Source organism: Diorhabda sublineata, chromosome 10 (genome assembly GCF_026230105.1).
Source record: "Diorhabda sublineata isolate icDioSubl1.1 chromosome 10, icDioSubl1.1, whole genome shotgun sequence".
Taxonomy (NCBI): Eukaryota; Metazoa; Arthropoda; class Insecta; order Coleoptera; family Chrysomelidae; genus Diorhabda; species Diorhabda sublineata.
The window spans coordinates 14,765,687-14,788,665 of record NC_079483.1 but is presented as its reverse complement, the minus strand read 5'-3'; the positions used below and the strand labels follow the sequence as shown (position 1 = coordinate 14,788,665).

At 32.6% G+C, this 22,979-nt stretch overlaps 1 protein-coding gene across 4 annotated transcripts in view; it reads right to left on the bottom strand.

Annotated features, from left to right (window-relative positions):
- Positions 1–13,087: 13,087 nt before the first annotated feature.
- The window catches only part of LOC130449321 (rho GTPase-activating protein 26), a 43,795-nt gene continuing 33,903 nt past the window's right edge, over positions 13,088–22,979 (bottom strand). For 2 of the 4 annotated variants that reach the window (XM_056787067.1, XM_056787066.1), the window contains 4 exons: positions 22,497–22,632; positions 21,352–21,423; positions 19,594–19,673; positions 13,088–18,324 (listed from right to left, as the gene is read on the bottom strand). In XM_056787067.1, coding sequence (XP_056643045.1) covers positions 18,233–18,324; positions 19,594–19,673; positions 21,352–21,423; positions 22,497–22,632 — 380 coding nt within the window. In that variant the 3' untranslated portion in view covers positions 13,088–18,232. The remainder of the gene's footprint in view (positions 18,325–19,593; positions 19,674–21,351; positions 21,424–22,496; positions 22,633–22,979) is intronic. The other 2 variants (XM_056787068.1, XM_056787069.1) reach the window with 2 other exon arrangements.

Sequence of the window (22,979 nt, the reverse complement as noted above, 5' to 3'; positions counted from 1 at the left end):
GAAAACATTAAGCAAAGTTTTCCTATGACTGTTATGATGAAAAAGTGATAGTGAAGTGAGAATAATTATAACAATAATAAATTTGTTTATAAATGTACTCATTATTTGATATTCCACTCATTTGTAATTGTCAAATCAAGATGTTGTCAATGTAGGGTGACTAGACTTTAATAAAATGTCACAACTTTCCCTTTCTGCTATTAAGGGAATTTCTATACAAATTACTTAACTGCAAAATGTACTTCAACAAATCTCACATCATATTCATTGGCTGTTCTCCTGTATAAGTATGCAAATAATCATGTTAACTATATTTCTCCAACAAATTTTCGGAAACAAACATTAAGTAGTAAAAATGTTTGCTTTCATCTCAATTTAAAATATTTCCAGTTATTGTTTAGTCACCTAATATGAGGTTTCCACCGTTAGGCGATTAATAAACAGCAATTGATACATTTTGTATGGCTTTTTTTCAGTATGTGTTCTCATATGTACATTTAAATGAATTGTCTGGAAATGTTTTCAAGCAAACATTAAGTAAAGTTTGCGTGATATCTTAAAACTCCATAGTGTTTATTTCGTTAGTAGGGCTTGAAACTACTTTCTAAAGGCTGTAAATCTAAATATACTATATCAGAAATGGTTGATAAAATAAACATTCTGTAATTGTATATACATTTTGAAGTGGCGATACTAAGATAGTGCAAAAAACTGACCAAAAAGACATTACAAAAATTGTTATGGCTGAGAGATACCTAGTATTAAAAATATTCTTAACTGTAGGAACAATAAAGAAAAAAATAAAAACCTTGTCTTTTATTCACAACAAATTGCAAAGTGAAAGTTTTTGAAGCATGTTTTCCTAATTTATGCAAATATCTGTGCCCTATTTTTCCACGTGTGTGAAAAACCATTTGGAACACTGGTGTATGATACAATATGTTTGGGGATGGTGAATTAATCCATTAAATGATATTTTCCAGAAAACTATGGCTCATTTGTGCGAGACTCAAATAGTAGAAATTCTAATCTTTTTTTAAACATTTATTTCTGTTCTCCAAACAGATAAAAATAATCTGGCATGAGGCCTCAAATTATTAAATTATAATAGAAAACAAATAAATAATGTAATTCTATTTTTTTTATTTCCTCTATTTAAATCCATTTCTCAATAGCTGAAATGTTTTTAGTTTATCCATATTTACGAATGGATAGATAGTCCTGATATAGTGAATTACTAGGTGTGTTATATTTTTTAGCAAATCTAATTTTGATTGCTTTATTTTGGAGCCTCTGTCATTTATCATTTTGTGCCACAGTGGAATTTCCATAGCATGGGAAAGGTGGCGCAATAGAACGTGCATTTATTAATTATAGGTTGAAAAAATAAATACATAAGGTATTGTTGAAATAAAAGATATGATGATTAGGTAATTAAATAAAGTTTATTTTTTAAAAATAACATCTAAAAGACGGCACTCCTCTAAACGCGAACGTGGATTTGTGAAACAATAAATCTGGGGTGGTTGCTGAAATTTCCTGGCGGATATTTTCCTTTAGCTGACTGATGTCTCTCGGATTGTTCATGTAGATTTTATCTTTGAGGTTTCCCCACAAAAAAAGTCAAGTCAGGGCTACGTGGAGGCCAGGGGATATCACCTCTTTTGGAAATTAGAAATTGCAGAAAACATCTGTCTCACAACCGCCATAGTTAAGTAATAGTATTAGCTATTCTTGATTTCGCAAGTTCTATAGAACCAAAAACATCACAACATAGCGGTCGGTGTTAACGGTGATGTTTCGTCCTCGAGAATCTTCAAAGAAGAGAGGTCCAATAATTCCTTTGCTAATATTGCTGCCCAAGTCGTTACTTTCGCACTATGCAGTGGTTTTTGATGTTTCATTTTTATATAAATTATGGAAGTATATTATAAACAAAAACATAAATATAAAAATTTATTAGTTTTTCTTGGATAGCAATATAAACCTTCATATAATTTAAATTACGCGCCGTTAATAAAATTTAAATTTACCAGCATGAAGGATATCATATAGCAGGTTGGAGTTTGGAAACCATGAAAAATATCAGCTAAGAAAATAGGCCCGTTACTTATTTATTTCCAATGTTTTGATTATATTTTACAGTTGCATCTTGCAGTATCCACGTAAACTTCAAGTTCCTAACAAAGAAAAGTCTACCTAAACATAAATAAGTAAATATATTTTGAAAAAAATTTCACAAAAATTTTAAACAGCCTTTTTCAAAGTTTGAAAACATTATTTTCGCCAAATTTGAAACGAAAATCAAATAGAATTTACGTTAGTAACACGTTAAAGATGACAGTAATACCGGTTTTTAGTACAACAAATAAATTTCTAGTTGATGACTAATATTGATTCATAGATAAACCGGTATTACAGGTAATTTTTAAATTAGTCATTACGGTGGCGCACATCTATCGGTGTGTATTGGATGTACAAATCTCAGTTTCTCTCGAGACACGGTCGAGGTCGGTTGTGTCGATTGATTTGTTGTTAAGGACGCGGGTGAACCGGGTGTATAATTTCATTGAAAATATTTTGTGTTGTTAGTTGGATTAAAGGATTATCTTCAGGAAAAAGGTGAATCTTTAAGCTTTCCATTTTTTATTAACGAAAATTATACGTTTTAAATTCATTTGAAATTTTATTTTTAGACAATTTAAGTATTTTTTAAATTAGAAGTAACGACTTCCTTTCCATTTATATTTTAAATTTCTCTATTTCCTTTTTGTTCTAACTAATTTTTTCCAGTTTTATTTGTTTTTATTTTAATATTTCTTTCTACCTATTATTTATTTTCAATTTACTTTAACTATCACAACACTTGATCATCATTTTATCCTCCATCCTTCTGTGACTTTCCATTTCTTTCTCGTTCAACTTATTTCCATATATTTATAAAATTATTTCCATTTTTTGACTTATTTTTTCTAAAATTGTCTTGTTTAAGTTGCCACGTTTATCTTCTATGTCCTTGTCAATATCTTCATTTATATTCTTGATACTCTCATCAATTTTCTTACTAATTATCTTTCTTCTTTGTTTTCATATTTTTATGTATTATCTAATTTATCTATTTCATTATATAAGCGTTGAATTTTCTGGTTCAATTTTCTATTCATGTTCTTGTTGTTTTTTTTTTCTATATTATGTTTTTACTTTATGTTATTACTTTGTTTTATATTTTCCATCTTACAACATACCTTCTTAACTAGTATGAAATATTTACTTCCTGTCATTTTATATTCCTTTCATTTCTAAAGTCTGTGATAGATTCCATTCCTCATATCTGATTTTTTTTTCAATTCTTGAGTGTAATTTTCTTATTTTCTTCTATTAGTGCTACGAACTGCTATTATTGTTATTTCACATTGCCTTCTTTTGCCATTTCATTTATAATTATCAGTGATTTTCTCTCTCTCCTTCTATTTATTTATCGATTTGTTTTTTTTTTCAATTTCTCTTTTTTCGAATTAATAAATTTATTTCCATCTTGACATATTTTCTCACCTATTGTCTTGTTTAAATTTTCATTCCTTTCTTCTAATATATCCATGATTTCATCAATTTTCTCACTAATAATTTGGCTTCCTTTCTTCTATTTTATTGTATATTATTTGTTTTCTCATTTTTCTCATCATTTTTCCTAATTATATCCAAATTTGTTTTTGTTTCAACTTCTGCTTATTGATATTTCATTCCATACTTTTATATTTAAATATAATTTCTCCCTGACGGTTTAGTCGTCATATACTTATGATTTATTCGTTTATTTTGAGCTATGTGCTAATTAGCTTTATTCCACGACAAATTTTGCATTCATTGTTATTTCCTTTCTTATCTTTTTCTTCTAAAATTTTATTTAATTTAAAGGTATAACGTTACATCAGTTCTTGGTATACTTACATTTGTGTGGTTTAGTGAATTTAAATAGATTTGTTTAAACTTTAAAATTATATTGGCGATTGAAGAACTGACACAAGGTTTTTTTCAGGACTCTCGTCAGTCATCAAAGAGAGATACCTGCCACATAGTAAGTATTTTGGATTTCTCAATTCTGTTTGAATAAGAGGTGGTCGTTCTTTTACTAGAATTTCTCATTCAAATAGAAGTGGTCGTTCCTTTTCTTTGAACAGAAATACATACGGAATCATTTCTAATAGTATTTCTCTTTCAAAAAGCGGTGGTCGTTCTTTTTTCATACAGAAATACGACAGTCACCATGAAGTGTTATGGGTAACATAGCTCAACCGCGTCGTTCAGACTTGGTTTCAACCCGGGCAGTCGCACCTGAGCTCTTACTCCATACACTATGGGAGACTGCAAGTTTTTTCTGTTTCTCTCCAAACTCCATCATTTCTACTGGTCTTTTTCATTCAAATAGAGGTGGTCGTTCTTTTTTTTTTGAACAGATACATATACGGAATCATTTCTAATAGTATTTCTCTTTCAAAAAGCGGTGGTCGTTCTTTTTTCATACAGAAATACGACAGTCACCATGAAGTGTTATGGGTAACATAGCTCAACCGCGTCGTTCAGACTTGGTTTCAACCCGGGCAGTCGCACCTGAGCTCTTACTCCATACACTATGGGAGACTGCAAGTTTTTTCTGTTTCTCTCCAAACTCCATCATTTCTACTGGTCTTTCTCATTCAAATAGAGGTGGTCGTTCTTTTTTTTTGAACAGAGACATATACGGAATCATTTCTAATAGTATTTCTCTTTCAAAAAGCGGTGGTCGTTCTTTTTTCATACAGAAATACGACAGTCACCATGAAGTGTTATGGGTAACATAGCTCAACCGCGTCGTTCAGACTTGGTTTCAACCCGGGCAGTCGCACCTGAGCTCTTACTCCATACACTATGGGAGACTGCAATTTTTTCTGTTTCTCTCCAAACTCCATCATTTCTACTGGTCTTTCTCATTCAAATAGAGGTGGTCGTTCTTTTTTTTTGAACAGAGACATATACGGAATCATTTCTAATAGTATTTCTCTTTCAAAAAGCGGTGGTCGTTCTTTTTTCATACAGAAATACGACAGTCACCATGAAGTGTTATGGGTAACATAGCTCAACCGCGTCGTTCAGACTTGGTTTCAACCCGGGCAGTCGCACCTGAGCTCTTACTCCATACACTATGGGAGACTGCAAGTTTTTTCTGTTTCTCTCCAAACTCCATCATTTCTACTGGTCTTTCTCATTCAAATAGAGGTGGTCGTTCTTTTTTTTTGAACAGAGACATATACGGAATCATTTCTAATAGTATTTCTCTTTCAAAAAGCGGTGGTCGTTCTTTTTTCATACAGAAATACGACAGTCACCATGAAGTGTTATGGGTAACATAGCTCAACCGCGTCGTTCAGACTTGGTTTCAACCCGGGCAGTCGCACCTGAGCTCTTACTCCATACACTATGGGAGACTGCAAGTTTTTTCTGTTTCTCTCCAAACTCCATCATTTCTACTGGTCTTTTTCATTCAAATAGAGGTGGTCGTTCTTTTTTTTTTGAACAGATACATATACGGAATCATTTCTAATAGTATTTCTCTTTCAAAAACCGGTGGTCGTTCTTTTTTCATACAGAAATACGACAGTCACCATGAAGTGTTATGGGTAACATAGCTCAACCGCGTCGTTCAGACTTGGTTTCAACCCGGGCAGTCGCACCTGAGCTCTTACTCCATACACTATGGGAGACTGCAAGCTTTTTCTGTTTCTCTCCAAACTCCATCATTTCTACTGGTCTTTCTCATTCAAATAGAGGTGGTCGTTCTTTTTTTTTTGAACAGAGACATATACGGAATCATTTCTAATAGTATTTCTCTTTCAAAAAGCGGTGGTCGTTCTTTTTTCATACAGAAATACGACAGTCACCATGAAGTGTTATGGGTAACATAGCTCAACCGCGTCGTTCAGACTTGGTTTCAACCCGGGCAGTCGCACCTGAGCTCTTACTCCATACACTATGGGAGACTGCAAGTTTTTTCTGTTTCTCTCCAAACTCCATCATTTCTACTGGTCTTTCTCATTCAAATAGAGGTGGTCGTTCTTTTTTTTTTGAACAGAGACATATACGGAATCATTTCTAATAGTATTTCTCTTTCAAAAAGCGGTGGTCGTTCTTTTTTCATACAGAAATACGACAGTCACCATGAAGTGTTATGGGTAACATAGCTCAACCGCGTCGTTCAGACTTGGTTTCAACCCGGGCAGTCGCACCTGAGCTCTTACTCCATACACTATGGGAGACTGCAAGTTTTTTCTGTTTCTCTCCAAACTCCATCATTTCTACTGGTCTTTCTCATTCAAATAGAGGTGGTCGTTCTTTTTTTTTGAACAGAGACATATACGGAATCATTTCTAATAGTATTTCTCTTTCAAAAAGCGGTGGTCGTTCTTTTTTCATACAGAAATACGACAGTCACCATGAAGTGTTATGGGTAACATAGCTCAACCGCGTCGTTCAGACTTGGTTTCAACCCGGGCAGTCGCACCTGAGCTCTTACTCCATACACTATGGGAGACTGCAAGTTTTTTCTGTTTCTCTCCAAACTCCATCATTTCTACTGGTCTTTCTCATTCAAATAGAGGTGGTCGTTCTTTTTTTTTTGAACAGATACATATACGGAATCATTTCTAATAGTATTTCTCTTTCAAAAAGCGGTGGTCGTTCTTTTTTCATACAGAAATACGACAGTCACCATGAAGTGTTATGGGTAACATAGCTCAACCGCGTCGTTCAGACTTGGTTTCAACCCGGGCAGTCGCACCTGAGCTCTTACTCCATACACTATGGGAGACTGCAAGTTTTTTCTGTTTCTCTCCAAACTCCATCATTTCTACTGGTCTTTCTCATTCAAATAGAGGTGGTCGTTCTTTTTTTTTTGAACAGATACATATACGGAATCATTTCTAATAGTATTTCTCTTTCAAAAAGCGGTGGTCGCTCTTTTTTCATACAGAAACACGACAGTCACCATGAAGTGTTATGGGTAACATAGCTCAACCGCGTCGTTCAGACTTGGTTTCAACCCGGGCAGTCGCACCTGAGCTCTTACTCCATACACTATGGGAGACTGCAAGTTTTTTCTGTTTCTCTCCAAACTCCATCATTTCTACTGGTCTTTTTCATTCAAATAGAGGTGGTCGTTCTTTTTTTTTTTGAACAGATACATATACGGAATCATTTCTAATAGTATTTCTCTTTCAAAAAGCGGTGGTCGTTCTTTTTTCATACAGAAATACGACAGTCACCATGAAGTGTTATGGGTAACATAGCTCAACCGCGTCGTTCAGACTTGGTTTCAACCCGGGCAGTCGCACCTGAGCTCTTACTCCATACACTATGGGAGACTGCAAGCTTTTTCTGTTTCTCTCTCCAAACTCCATCATTTCTACTGGTCTTTCTCATTCAAATAGAGGTGGTCGTTCTTTTTTTTTTTTGAACAGATACATATACGGAATAATTTCTAATAGTATTTCTCTTTCAAAAAGCGGTGGTCGTTCTTTTTTCATACAGAAATACGACAGTCACCATGAAGTGTTATGGGTAACATAGCTCAACCGCGTCGTTCAGACTTGGTTTCAACCCGGGCAGTCGCACCTGAGCTCTTACTCCATACACTATGGGAGACTGCAAGTTTTTTCTGTTTCTCTCCAAACTCCATCATTTCTACTGGTCTTTCTCATTCAAATAGAGGTGGTCGTTCTTTTTTTTTTGAACAGATACATATACGGAATCATTTCTAATAGTATTTCTCTTTCAAAAAGCGGTGGTCGCTCTTTTTTCATACAGAAACACGACAGTCACCATGAAGTGTTATGGGTAACATAGCTCAACCGCGTCGTTCAGACTTGGTTTCAACCCGGGCAGTCGCACCTGAGCTCTTACTCCATACACTATGGGAGACTGCAAGTTTTTTCTGTTTCTCTCCAAACTCCATCATTTCTACTGGTCTTTTTCATTCAAATAGAGGTGGTCGTTCTTTTTTTTTTTGAACAGATACATATACGGAATCATTTCTAATAGTATTTCTCTTTCAAAAAGCGGTGGTCGTTCTTTTTTCATACAGAAATACGACAGTCACCATGAAGTGTTATGGGTAACATAGCTCAACCGCGTCGTTCAGACTTGGTTTCAACCCGGGCAGTCGCACCTGAGCTCTTACTCCATACACTATGGGAGACTGCAAGCTTTTTCTGTTTCTCTCTCCAAACTCCATCATTTCTACTGGTCTTTCTCATTCAAATAGAGGTGGTCGTTCTTTTTTTTTTTTGAACAGATACATATACGGAATAATTTCTAATAGTATTTCTCTTTCAAAAAGCGGTGGTCGTTCTTTTTTCATACAGAAATACGACAGTCACCATGAAGTGTTATGGGTAACATAGCTCAACCGCGTCGTTCAGACTTGGTTTCAACCCGGGCAGTCGCACCTGAGCTCTTACTCCATACACTATGGGAGACTGCAATTTTTTCTGTTTCTCTCCAAACTCCATCATTTCTACTGGTCTTTCTCATTCAAATAGAGGTGGTCGTTCTTTTTTTTTTTGAACAGATACATATACGGAATCATTTCTAATAGTATTTCTCTTTCAAAAAGCGGTGGTCGTTCTTTTTTCATACAGAAATACGACAGTCACCATGAAGTGTTATGGGTAACATAGCTCAACCGCGTCGTTCAGACTTGGTTTCAACCCGGGCAGTCGCACCTGAGCTCTTACTCCATACACTATGGGAGACTGCAAGTTTTTTCTGTTTCTCTCCAAACTCCATCATTTCTACTGGTCTTTCTCATTCAAATAGAGGTGGTCGTTCTTTTTTTTTTGAACAGATACATATACGGAATCATTTCTAATAGTATTTCTCTTTCAAAAAGCGGTGGTCGCTCTTTTTTCATACAGAAACACGACAGTCACCATGAAGTGTTATGGGTAACATAGCTCAACCGCGTCGTTCAGACTTGGTTTCAACCCGGGCAGTCGCACCTGAGCTCTTACTCCATACACTATGGGAGACTGCAAGTTTTTTCTGTTTCTCTCCAAACTCCATCATTTCTACTGGTCTTTCTCATTCAAATAGAGGTGGTCGTTCTTTTTTTTTTTGAACAGATACATATACGGAATCATTTCTAATAGTATTTCTCTTTCAAAAAGCGGTGGTCGTTCTTTTTTCATACAGAAATACGACAGTCACCATGAAGTGTTATGGGTAACATAGCTCAACCGCGTCGTTCAGACTTGGTTTCAACCCGGGCAGTCGCACCTGAGCTCTTACTCCATACACTATGGGAGACTGCAAGCTTTTTCTGTTTCTCTCTCCAAACTCCATCATTTCTACTGGTCTTTCTCATTCAAATAGAGGTGGTCGTTCTTTTTTTTTTTTGAACAGATACATATACGGAATAATTTCTAATAGTATTTCTCTTTCAAAAACCGGTGGTCGTTCTTTTTTCATACAGAAATACGACAGTCACCATGAAGTGTTATGGGTAACATAGCTCAACCGCGTCGTTCAGACTTGGTTTCAACCCGGGCAGTCGCACCTGAGCTCTTACTCCATACACTATGGGAGACTGCAATTTTTTCTGTTTCTCTCCAAACTCCATCATTTCTACTGGTCTTTCTCATTCAAATAGAGGTGGTCGTTCTTTTTTTTTTTGAACAGATACATATACGGAATCATTTCTAATAGTATTTCTCTTTCAAAAAGCGGTGGTCGTTCTTTTTTCATACAGAAATACGACAGTCACCATGAAGTGTTATGGGTAACATAGCTCAACCGCGTCGTTCAGACTTGGTTTCAACCCGGGCAGTCGCACCTGAGCTCTTACTCCATACACTATGGGAGACTGCAAGTTTTTTCTGTTTCTCTCCAAACTCCATCATTTCTACTGGTCTTTCTCATTCAAATAGAGGTGGTCGTTCTTTTTTCATACAGAAATACGACAGTCAACATGAAGTGTTATGGGTAACATAGCTCAACCGCGTCGTTCAGACTTGGTTTCAACCCGGGCAGTCGCACCTGAGCTCTTACTCCATACACTATGGGAGACTGCGAGTGTTTTCTGTTTCATAAATAAAAATCGGTTTCGATGTCTTGACAGTTAATCCATTATTTAGTAACGAACAGGACTCCAGTAGATCGTGGAATAGGCCTACAGGGGAAACCACGTTAAAAAAAACGCGCTGAGTATACTACCTCATAGGTGGTGCGGAAATGTATACATAAAAAACCTTTTCATCAACATTTTTGTTCGTTGCATCCTGCAAACTTAATCTCACAGGAGAAATGGTGAAGTATTTTGCATAATGATCTCCAATTTTTGTGGGATAGTTTGCTTGAAAAGGTGCTGCTACGGATTTTTACGGCTGATTTTTCACAAAGAATTGTAATATTTTTGGAAGAAGCATAATCAACTTAATTTTACTGCAGGAGAATGTATTTTTGGTTAGATTATATGATTCATGAACATTTTATAAGACTATCTTGAAGATTGAGGTTAGGTGAATGAAAAAATATGCATTTTTTGAAAAAAAGTTTATTCATAAGAAACATCTTTAATTATCACTAATCGAAATTCAAATCGTCCTCAAAATCAATATATGAATCTACTTTATAATTTTCAGATAGGAAATATCTGCAACCAAGTAACAACTAGAAAACGTATTATCCCATCCATATATCCTATATTTCGTACAAATATTAACTAAAAGGAGGTTGCTCTTTGTTTCATTTTAAAGTTCGCTTAACCACCTTTATGTAGCAGAAATTTGATCCTTTTTTGTAGTAGTTCACGAGTAATATTGTGAAAACTGTTACCAAGTGTTAGATAAAAAAAATCCTGATGGTGTACAGAAACTGTACAGGGAGAAATAGGAGTTGTAACCCAACGATTCTACTGTGGATGTGCAAGGCAATTGTGAGACCAATAATGATATACAGGGCAATGTTTTGGGGAACTAGAACCTGCCTAAATACCACAAGGAACAATTTCTCGAAGGTTCAAAAATTAGCTTGCACATAGTACTGGAGAGTCTGGCAGAAATAACATCACTCAGAATGTTTAGAGACAAAATCACAAAACAAAAACCGCTCATTAAAAACGAGAAATGAACAGAAATATCATCAAATGGTACATAGATTCTAATAAAGCAGCACACAGAACTGGAATAGGAGTGTACGAGCCCAGAACTAAACACTCCAAAGCCTGAGCGACACACCAAATATTTTTCAAGTAGAAATTTATGCAATTGAAAAATATGTATCATAAAATCCAAATTAAATTGAGAACGCCTAGTCGAATTGAAACAGCTAGGCAAGAAAAATAAAGCAATAGATTCCGGGAGTGTAGGGAAACAAAATAGCTGACAGATCAGTTAAAGTAGAGGCAGACAAAGTCTTCATTGGACCTGAACCCTTGCGTGGTATCAGCTACAAAAGAATAGAGAAAACATTGGAAAAAATAGTAGATAAGAGTAAAACCAGCTACTGGGAAACCTCCAGGGGTTCAGATAGGCAAAGACACTTCTGGAAAGCTATAACCAGAGAAGATATACTAACAGTCTCAAGAGTCTTATAGGGGCACTGTCACCCCAATGGGCATCTTAAGACGCTAGACTTGGCAGGTAATACGATGTGCAGATGAACGATATTTTATCGTTGAAAATTGACATTGCCGCTGATGTCGAAAATAAAATTTCATTTCTAAAATCTGTTATCAAGAATAAGATTTTTACAATTTTTAACGAAACAATCAAATCGAATACAGAGAATGGATTAACAACGTTGAACGAGAAAATGAAATGGGGTTTTTGAAAATAAGATGACTATGATGGGAAATCAGATCACAAGATACACGAGTAAAAGACAAGAAGATGCGAACATATAAAACTCTGCAAGCTGCAAAAATAACCCAAAACAAAAAAAATGTTGGAAATTTTGTACGAGTGAATACTCCCAAATTTAACGTAAAATAGTTGGAAGCAGCCGCTAGAATTATTAGTTGGTCGATAAGGAGAAAACAGTGCTGCCCAAATTGAAGACTTTGAACAACTGAAAAAGATATGGTCATAAACATCTATAGTGAAAAATGACCCAAACTTATCAATTTCCGTCTTGTTGGTGGAGAAGAAAGACCGCTGGTACTTGGAGTAGCATCCATATTTAATTAAAAAGTTATACAATGAGTTCTGATAAGAACTGTTTTTTTTTAAGTTGAAATAAAGCAATGCACAATAACCAGAAATGAGGAATGAACAAAGTTTACGGAAAACAAGTACAAAATATTTTGAGGTTAGGTATTGACAAGTATTTTGTCACAGATGTGTAAAAAGTATCGTATGAAACTGGCTGCCATCTAGCCAATCAGAAGTCATCAGAATTGCCAACTTAAATTCAATTTACTCCTCCTAGTTTAAAAACAAATATAAATGTATGGAAGAAGCAATAATAAAAGTTCTATATTTGTATATCCTATTTTATTTAATGTGCACTGTAGATAATATTTAAGTGAATTAATATAATAATATTAAATCTTCCACGATTGAAGATAGTCTATTTATTCCAGGTAAAAAATTTTGATCTTTATTCGTTAAATTTCCAATCAGAAATATAGATACAAAACATAAAGAATCCAATGAATCTGAAACAATTGTTTAGCTTGGTATCACATAGATGCATTTTACCAACAGCAAGACATTCTGTTTTGCAGTTTAAACTTATTTTAAATGAAATTTTTAACGAATAATTAAAATGAAACTTGTTTATATCTTTGATATTCCAGGTCTATATATTAAATAATGAGACGGCGCGCCTAGCGGACGTCCTAGACAGGTGGGATAAAAAACGAGTAGTGCGTTGGGCATCTAGATATCTTGTCTATGCACATCTCAAAACACGTTTCCGTCACTATTAAAGTATTTTTAAATACAAAGTTCATATTTTGAAGGCGATCATATTATAATAATTGAATACAGAATTGGAGGGTAAAGCAGGATAATTTTGGCGATTGAATTTAGGGAAATTATTCAATAAATCTATGGAAAGCTTTTAATACTTTAATCATAATTGATACAAACGTTTTCACCAAAATTGGTTCAGTTAGAAACTCAAATAAAATCCATAACAACGGAATAAAATTTATACAATTACATATAATAATACAAGTCATATACATATTTGAAAAAGGAATATATTATAAACAATAAAATATACGAATGGTAAACATATATGTAAATATCACAAATATAAATGTGCATATTAAAAACATTTTTAAATTATAGTGTCGCATAAAAACATGAGCTCCAGCATAAAATACAAAATAAAGGCTGATTCAACAAATACTAAAATTAAATATCTTTTTAATAACTAACTGGAGCACATTTAAACAAATAAGATAAAACAAAAGGTAACTGTCTTAATCTGATCAGTCAGTATGCATAATAGTGTATCCCTTCGAAATGAGACACCCCCAACGAGGCGACGTAGACTATATAGTATGTAAAAAAACATGTTTGTTAACATTGTATACGAAAAAAAAAATTGGTTTCACCACTGGCAGTGAATTTGATATGTTTTCAATTAAGCACAGATGAAAACAAATTTTCCTAAGTACAATTGTAGTATACTGATGATGTCAAATGATTTAGAAACGCAGCATCTTTGCTACTACTGAATAACTTCTATTCGTAACACCTGTCATAAGTTTTTGGCAAATCATTCGGTCAGTATTCGGTTTCTCAACATAGACGTACAAAACCGTTGTCGAAGGTTCTTTCTATCAGTGGTAACTAGAGAGCACACTGAAAGAACTGAGAGGTTATATACATCCAGGAAGGAAATGACACAACAAGAAAAAATTAAAAATTTTATATACTTTAGTGGAAAACAAGTTTCAACGTACACAAATCCAGTGGTGGAAATTTTTATATACATGAAATATAAAGAAAATTTTGAAAATTCACATATTGTGATTCCGTGAACTGCCTTTTGGCCTCCTACTCTATATACATTAGTTGGTTCTTATTTTTTGTACATGGGTCATATTCTAGGGGCCACACTATAAAAATTGGTGTTCATTGTTGGGACATTAGTTTCTATTATATCTATACAAATTAGTAAATTTTAAAAGTAGCCTCATTTACCTATATGTGCGTTTTTAATTCTAGTTCCCTGGAAGGAAATATCTTGAGATTTTATTTCCGCATTAAATTTTTACTAATTTTTATTATTAATGATATCATTTTATTTAAATTCCAGTCTTTTGAATAATCTAAAAATAGTAATTTTTTGTAAATGCAATTTTATGGAATGTTATGGTAGACTGAAGGATAGGAAACAAACTTAATTGAAATAAAAAATGACACAAATTAATGTGTTCTACTCCTAGAACGTTTTTTCTACTTCTGTTTCTCAGGTATTATCAACGTTGATATTAGAAAAAATTTTATTTATTCAAATTTGACACTAGATGTAATTTTATATTTCTCAAAATGTTTCTTCTTTGATTTCTATTTTTCAAAAAGTATCTTCTGGTGGATTTTAAAAAAATATGCTGTTAAATTAGTTTTATAACTGCTTAATGCACAGTCCAGTGCTAACTCGGATTTTCGAGATTAAACTTTTTAAAAACGCCCGTGTTATATCGGGAGACCGAAATTAAATGGTAATAATTGTCTCTAAAGTCTATTTTTCGAAGAAAAATAGTGAACCAAAACAATGATCAGTGCATTATCAATACGTGAACATCCCATCGAAACGAATCAGTCACTATTATATACCACAAATGAAAAGCCGCGTGGGAGGGACCAGTGCCGCATTGCTGTAAAAGCCGCTAAATCATGTATAGTACAGGGACGGCGCCTTATTATCATAACGCAGAGAGATTGTTTGTATTTGTCTGTTGCGTAATTTTCTTAAACATGTCTAACACGGATACAGAAACAGATACATGGATCATATGGATACATAATCGAGGGAAACAAACAGATATATTCTGCTTCGGAGATAAATAAAATTTGGTCGATCTATGTGGGTTTAATAGTTTTTATTTTCCAAAATTTGCTGCAACCCCAATATATTAATTTTTTTATATATTCGAAATGTTGACTTGCCGTTTTTCAAAGAAGAACTACTTTCCTGGCTAATACCACGAAAAATATTGAATTACATCTCCTTCGAAGAACGTGATATTATCGACAATCCGCCGAAATAGTTTTAGTAATACTCTAAAGTACAGCAGAAGACGGCACAAAACACCATAAATAGACAACTGGTTTAACCCCAAAATGAAATATATTCATAATGTGTACTAGAGACATTAGTGGATTTTTTCGATATTTTTTACTAAACAATGTGTTGTATAAACCACCCTTAATAGTGTATATCTGGGGAGACTTCAATATATTCTAAGTAAGCATTCACTTTAATAACAAATCAACATCTACCCTAAGAGTATTAATTTTGTATCTGGCAGTATAATGGTTTCAATGTCCGAAAAATCGTTTCTCTTTCGTTAACGTTTTATGTATTTCTAAGTTGAAAAGTTTAGGGTTCTATTCACTGCATTGGTTTGAAATTAGTTAATTATCGATAGAACAACCATACAATGCATACACATATTTTACTGAAACAATAAGGCAGATTTTTTCGCAATAAGAAATTTTAAACTATAGTACGCTTACAAATACCCTCTTTTTATTTTAATTTTTTTAAATATATGTAAAATAAAAGAACAGCTTTTTTTGAACAATAAATTAATGAAATACATTAGTTATCTTAGAATGATAAGCATATACATATTAATGAGACAAAATCTTCGGTTTGGTACACAACGTCAAATACATGCTATTCAACCACAAATATATAAACTATATAGCACTGTTTACATTTTAAAATTACAAGTAGATTTAAAATATAGTTATATAGCAATCAAATCCAATGATTCAAATACAAATTTTATACTTCTTATTGTACTATTATTTTAAAATATGGACCAATTTGTATATGATAATCTTACTACTATTGAACTAAAACTAACACACTTTCTTTTAACAAACGGCAATTCAAAAATATCAGTCTATTACATTCCTATGCATACAGCCTTTCGTCAATTAACTTTCATGTGAGATATGATTAAAACCACAAATCACCTATTTTATTGATATATCCCGAAAATAAATCGGGGAAAAATCAACTTTATATTTTCAGTTCAAATGTATCAACCAACATAAATAAAAATAGTAAAAATGAAACCAACGTTAGGTTAGGTTAGGTCTGTGGTTTTATAAAAGTTAATAAAATTACTGCAGAAATTTCAAGTAGCCCTCTTATGACTGCTGCCACGGAACTGTCATTTTCTCAATATGCAGATATCCATTCAAAAAATGATCCAAATTTCTATATGTGAAATCAAATTTAAATTATTTGAATGAATATAATTTGCTTCCTCAACCGTCAGACCTTGATACTATACATGCTGATACTACTGACACCCTTGGTGATAATTTTTAAATTACAGAAGATTCAGACGGTGAAACAGTAGACATTGAAAAATATTTAGATAACGATAACGAAGATTTAATTGAAGAAATAATAATAAAAGTGGATGCGTATATGACGAAATAAGAATTAATAATATAATTATCAAGTAACATAATATACAAGTAATATATTTTGTTATTTACCATCTACGTAAGTTACTTTTATATGAAGTTACATTTTATTTTTATTTTATATACAGAATCTTCATCAATTCTTTAATATTATTTTAAAAAAAGAAAAAAATAAAGTTTCTGTTTTATATATTCCTTTACTTTTTTTAAAATTCAACAATTAGTAGTCTCGATGTCAAATCTCTTAGAACAAAATCATGTCATCCTCATCATATTATGGTTTTGTTTATGGGCGGTAAATTACTATAGTATATTATCGCAAGAGTTTAGAAAACCTGGTATTTTACTGTAGTATTTATAATGAGGTAAATTATATTCGTAAATGACCAAAATGATGAAATACGGCATTTATAGGCAATCTGTGATTTAATCTCAACACAATCTTCTATTATACACAATCTTAATACTTTAAAAGCAACTTAACTTGAAAAATAGTAAACTCTAAAATTTTATTGATTTGTTGTATCGACCCTAGGAATCATTAAAAAAAATGAAATCTGTGGAAGCTTTTATGAAATAGAGTTAGTAGCTGATGGGAAAATACTAAGGTGAAATTTTTGGAACTTTTGGTGATATTTATATTGAACATATTGACTACCACTATAACACTCACGACTGGTCCTTCAAGTTCTTCCGTAAGTCACTAGTTCATATCATATGGAATAATAGAGTGGTGGAAATAACATATTGCAAAAAAGATAAATTTCATTCCACTTGTTTTTGTTTATTAATTTTTCAAGCGACTGTGAAGTTTGTTTCTATGATTGAAAATATGACGAAGCATTATATCCTAAAGAGTTTTTTTTGTGGATTGTTGAGTAATGAGATTTAAAAATTGTACTATACAATTTTAATGGTAATAGAAAGTTAAAGTTTTGGAAGAAAAAACTGGCACCAGGAAAATAAATTAGTGTTAAAATAAAGGTTTACTTTATTTTAGTGACTTGCGATAGTGTTGGGATACATGCTATTTGTGTACATTTTGAATAGGTAACATTATTGCATATATTTTATGATGATAAACATATTAGAAATCTACTCCTGAAACTAGCGCCAGTGGCATGATATATTTGTAAATGTAGTGCCTATTAAAATGCTTCCGTTTTAAGTGAGTTACATAATGGGTATTTACATGGAAGTACTCCTTTGGAAATGTACCTGCACGTCCATTAGGAGTCAATCACGTTCAGTCCCAATCACCGGCGCATATTAATACTTATACCCATCTCTACATACTCATATTAAAATTCTATTAATAAAAAAGATGTAATACAACATAAACTACAATGACACATGAGGACCACCATAAAAAACAGTATTATTACTTTATCAATATAAAATTGTTACTATTATGTAGAACCTTTTCTTCCTACGTTGGTACATTTAACTAATGGCATGGTACTATCCAAACTTTGCCTGTGTTGATTTAATCTTACAGTTCGGACGACATCTGGTTGCAATACTTTACAAATTCCTCGACAAAGAGAGGTAGACAATTTTGCTAGAGAGCCGCTTTGTCAAGGAAGAACTTCAACGTAATTTTCTGGTATTAAACCAGTCTTGCCGTTCAAGGTTCCTTCTAACCAACCAGGTTCTGGAGACGATTTAACTGCAACAAATATCATTTAATGATTTACATAAGACATATTATGATATGTTTACGTCACTTATATTTGGAGGTCTTTTAGAAACATTTAGCTCAAGCTCATACATTTTTAACCCATACCATATTGAGAGATATTTTGCGAAATATAAGAAATTTTTATGAACTCAATTCCAATCTACCATTTTTAATTTTATTAAATAATTTTAATAGCTTAACTGCTCCACTACTTTAGAGTTGAAATTAATTAGTTTCAAATAAGAACGAGAGGGTTATAGATTGGGTGCACATATATGAATATTTAAACAGTTTTTGAAAATTTGCTTTTGAACCATAATTTCACAAAAGTGAATCCATTTGATAACGTCCCCGGGAAATGATTTCTGGATTGTGTGTACTTTAAAGCAACGGTAACCTTTTTCAAATTTTATACATTTTTCAGAATTAAAATATATCAAATTATTTACTTTATCTTTAAATTTAATAAATACAAGTCCAAGCCAAATCTCCACAGAAATATTTTCAATATACTCTGGTAAAACGGAACAGTTACTGCCATTCGGAGTAGTATGTATTTAGAAGAAGAGCTGAACTTACAATAGACAATATTATAGAAGAAGATTTCTGCAAAAAAAAAAGTTTGTGATACCAATATTTTATTACCTCTACAAATACTATTGATATTGTTAAAATTCGATTCGAAAATATGTTCATTTAGGACTTTCCATCTGTTACTTAACCAATTTTTTTGTATTTAGAGATAACATTAGTGCGATTGAATGAATACCATCTTAAATTGATAAATGTTCACTTATATTTTTACCACAAAAATGCTACTGGTTAATTAAAGGCGTTAACATTAGTTTAATTCGTATGTCACTTGGAACCTAGACTGAAAAAACTAGTATTCTTACGTATTTCATTAAATTGTTTGCAACATTCTCAATTAAGCTTTGAGTGAATGACATGGGGTTTAGTGCTTTGATAGCCGTTTGACTATAAGAACAAATCGCCACATCACATTTCTAATATTTTTTTTTTTTGAGTTAATTTCAATGCATCTTTCAGAAGTAGATATTTATGTTTATAATACGTTAGAACAGGATGCTAGTGATGAAGTGTATTTGGTACCAGGAGACAAATGCATTTCTCGAAGTAAATATTGCTATTGTTTAATTTAAATTAATCAATTAAATAAAGTCTATAAATAAACATCTATATTTTGGATTTAGCCCAAATAAATTTTCAACTGGCAACATTTAAAATGGAACTTACCATTTGTAATGATTTGATTTGGTTCAAATGAAAGTTCGCCATCCTGTTCACCTAAACAGGCATATAAAGTTCGGACTCTCCTATAAAAGATTATTACAATTATTAACTCAATAATCTATATATGTTAAATGATGATTCTAAACATCTCTATGATTGATAAAGCGACAATTATATATATTTAAAATAGCACGATTATCCTGTAGGATGTTTCAATGACTTTATGGTTATCTATATGTAGGATAAGTATACAAAATCAAAATATTTACATGCTATATATAGTATATATATATATATATATATATATATATATATATATATATATATATATATATATATATATATATCCATCCATAAATTATACAAGGTAGTTCAGAATTATGTAAATCAATTTCCACAGCTAATATTACTTATACAAATTAGGGTACTTCTTTATACTTTTTCTAAAATTGAATAATAAAATTGATTGAATAGAGAAGCTCATGGATTTTATATTTTGATAATATAAGATATAAGGATAATTGATTCCATAGGTTTATTGTGGGATTACAGAAACGTAACATTGTCTAAAATACATGTATACAGTTAAGCTTATAATAAACCAATTTAAAATATCGAATTATTATAAAACATTTTCTGCATATGAAAGTCTAATTATTTCTTGAGATAATTAGACTAAGTTGGAATTTTTGGAACTGTTGATGATATTCATTCTGAAGACACAGACACTCTCAATTACACTTCCTGACGCGCGTTTCGATAACCAAGTTATCGTCTTCAGAGACTGAAGGTAAACTAAAATCTAATAACTTGGCTTACCTGCTTTATACTCTATAGTTTAGTAGCCAAGTAATGAATGTAAAGATTCCCGTCAAGGAAGTTTTTTGTTAGAATTAATTTTCACGGGAGAAGGTTTATTAGTAGGAAAATTCAGTATAAAACAGGTAAGTCAAGTTATTAGGATTTAGTTCACCTTCAGTCTCTGAAGATGATAACTTGGTTATCGAAACTCACGTCAGACAGTGTAATTGTAAGTGTGACTTCTTAACTCTGCTTTACACTTCAAAACCACTCTTCACACATGGGAAGGGTGACATAAGAACTTTTCGGAAGCTATGATCAAGTTAAGTGATAAAGAATTAATCCGGTCGTAGTCATACGTTGTGATCCTTTCTACCCTAGTAGACCAGTGGGTAAATGCGATAAGCCGAAGGTTTGTTTCATTTGTCTATGGTTTTTTAAACTTTAAAAGTTATTTATTCCCCTGAAATGGCTGATTACTATTAATTCTTGTTAGTAATGTCATTGATAGGTTACTGAAGTTTGTGGTTTTTATATTTTTCGCATTTCAGCATGAAAATAACTTATTAGCTTCAAACTTTAGTGCAAATCCGTGAGAGGGGGTAAATGTTTGATAACTGCTCATTAATAAATATTAAATATATAGAATCTATTATACAACTAAATAAATATCATGGAAGAATTAAAGCACAAAAAAATCAAAAGTTCTTGTATATTTAAATTCGAAAATTGAACGTGACGTTTGGAAACTGTGATCTAAATTTCGTTCTGGATTAGGATCTGCTTCTGCTGATTGCTGATGCTCTTATTCAGTTTTAAAAAAGTGTACATAATGCAGTCTTAGAAACTCTGAAACATAATTCGGAACAAACTTGTATCACTATCATACCATGCATAGCTAAAGCTTAATTTCACATGAGAACTTCCAAAATAAAGTGGTAGGGTGTTAATATTTTTTACCTTGTTTTGTGAGGTGTTGGACTAGATCTTCTAGAAGAGGTGTTAGTAACTAAAGTAGGAGAATGCAGCTTCCTAAGAGATTTATGATGAAAAAATGTTAGTTTCAAAAGATAGAATTAGTGCAATCATACAATAATATTACGAGGTTTTTTACATAAAGGAAGTTCCGTTTCTATTATTCATTCCGCACATGTATTCAATAAGAACCACATGACGCCATCTTGAGTTCGCTATTGGTTGTGTGTAGCTTGTTTGAAGTTAATTGGATATGATGAAAAGACATTCGATCGATGATTCGTTTTCTCTGTGCGAAAAACGTTAAGCCAACTGAAATTCATCGGCAAATCGAAGATATCTATGGAAAAACGGCGATGATCGATTCAATAGTAAGTCTTCGATAAGGCGTCATACGGTGTACAGGAAAGAACGCAGATATCCACCTATGGTGGTCGATGAACTGCTTCATGTAATTGAAGAGAAGGTGCAGCTGCAGGCATTTCCACAAGTTTCATAGACAGTTATTTATGAAATTTGACTTTTCATGAAATTTTTGCCGTGTTTCCCTAAAAAACACTAGATAGATAGTACAGTTGATTTTTTGAGTCGTTATGACAATGAGTCGATTCATTTTTATCGTAGAAGCACGAGGGATGAAATGGGGGTTGCGTATGAAGCACCTATAACAAAAGGCAATAGATGGAATGTAGGCAGTTTGTCCCTGGCGCAAGTTGAGACATGATACATTAAAAAATAATGTGCGCGGTATTTTGGGAAAGAAAAAGCACTGCACTAATTGATTTTTTGTCGCGAGGTGAAGCAATAAATAGAAGCATTAGATACTTTGCTACCCATTATAAAATAAGCAGTTCCAACCTCGCTCCTAGCGACTTTCATTTGTTTTGGTGTCTGAAGGTTTTTTTCGCGATCAGAACAAACATGTCACTTTAGACAAGAGGTGTACACAAAACTTGTACCACATTATGCCAAACGCATGAAAAGTCATAGAAGTTACCTCGAAAAATTGTGTAAGAGTGATAGATATTTGTTCACTGAATTTATTTGTGATAATATTACTGGTTCTTCTTTTATTTAAAAATGGAACTTACTTTACGAAGATCCTTTGTATATAGTAAAATTATACTTACACATATCCAGGGGATTTATAGTTTTTCGGATAGCCCATGTAATAAGATGTTCTTTTAGTTTTCTTTGGTAAAATTCCAATTCCATCTCTAGATGTTGAAGATAAAGATTCATTTGAACTACTGGTGCTATTTGCTTCTGAAATAATCACATTTAAAATACTAATAACCTTTCAAAAGTGCTAAGTCTTCATAAAATATAAACAACTAAATTTACGAATAATTAGAAGAATCAGACTTTGGAATGAAAGAAATAGGAATATTTTCACTGCCGAATAAGGGAGGTGATGAAACTAAATTGAAAGAATATTGTGATACAATCTATTTGTTTAATAACAGTCGATAAAATTTAAATTTTATTTACATGGTTTTAAATAAAAATTACTTGATGGAATATTAGCACTCGCCCTTTTGCCCCAGTTCAACGAAAAAAATATAACAAAATTATAAGTGATTACAACTACCATCTGTCACTATATAAGCTGT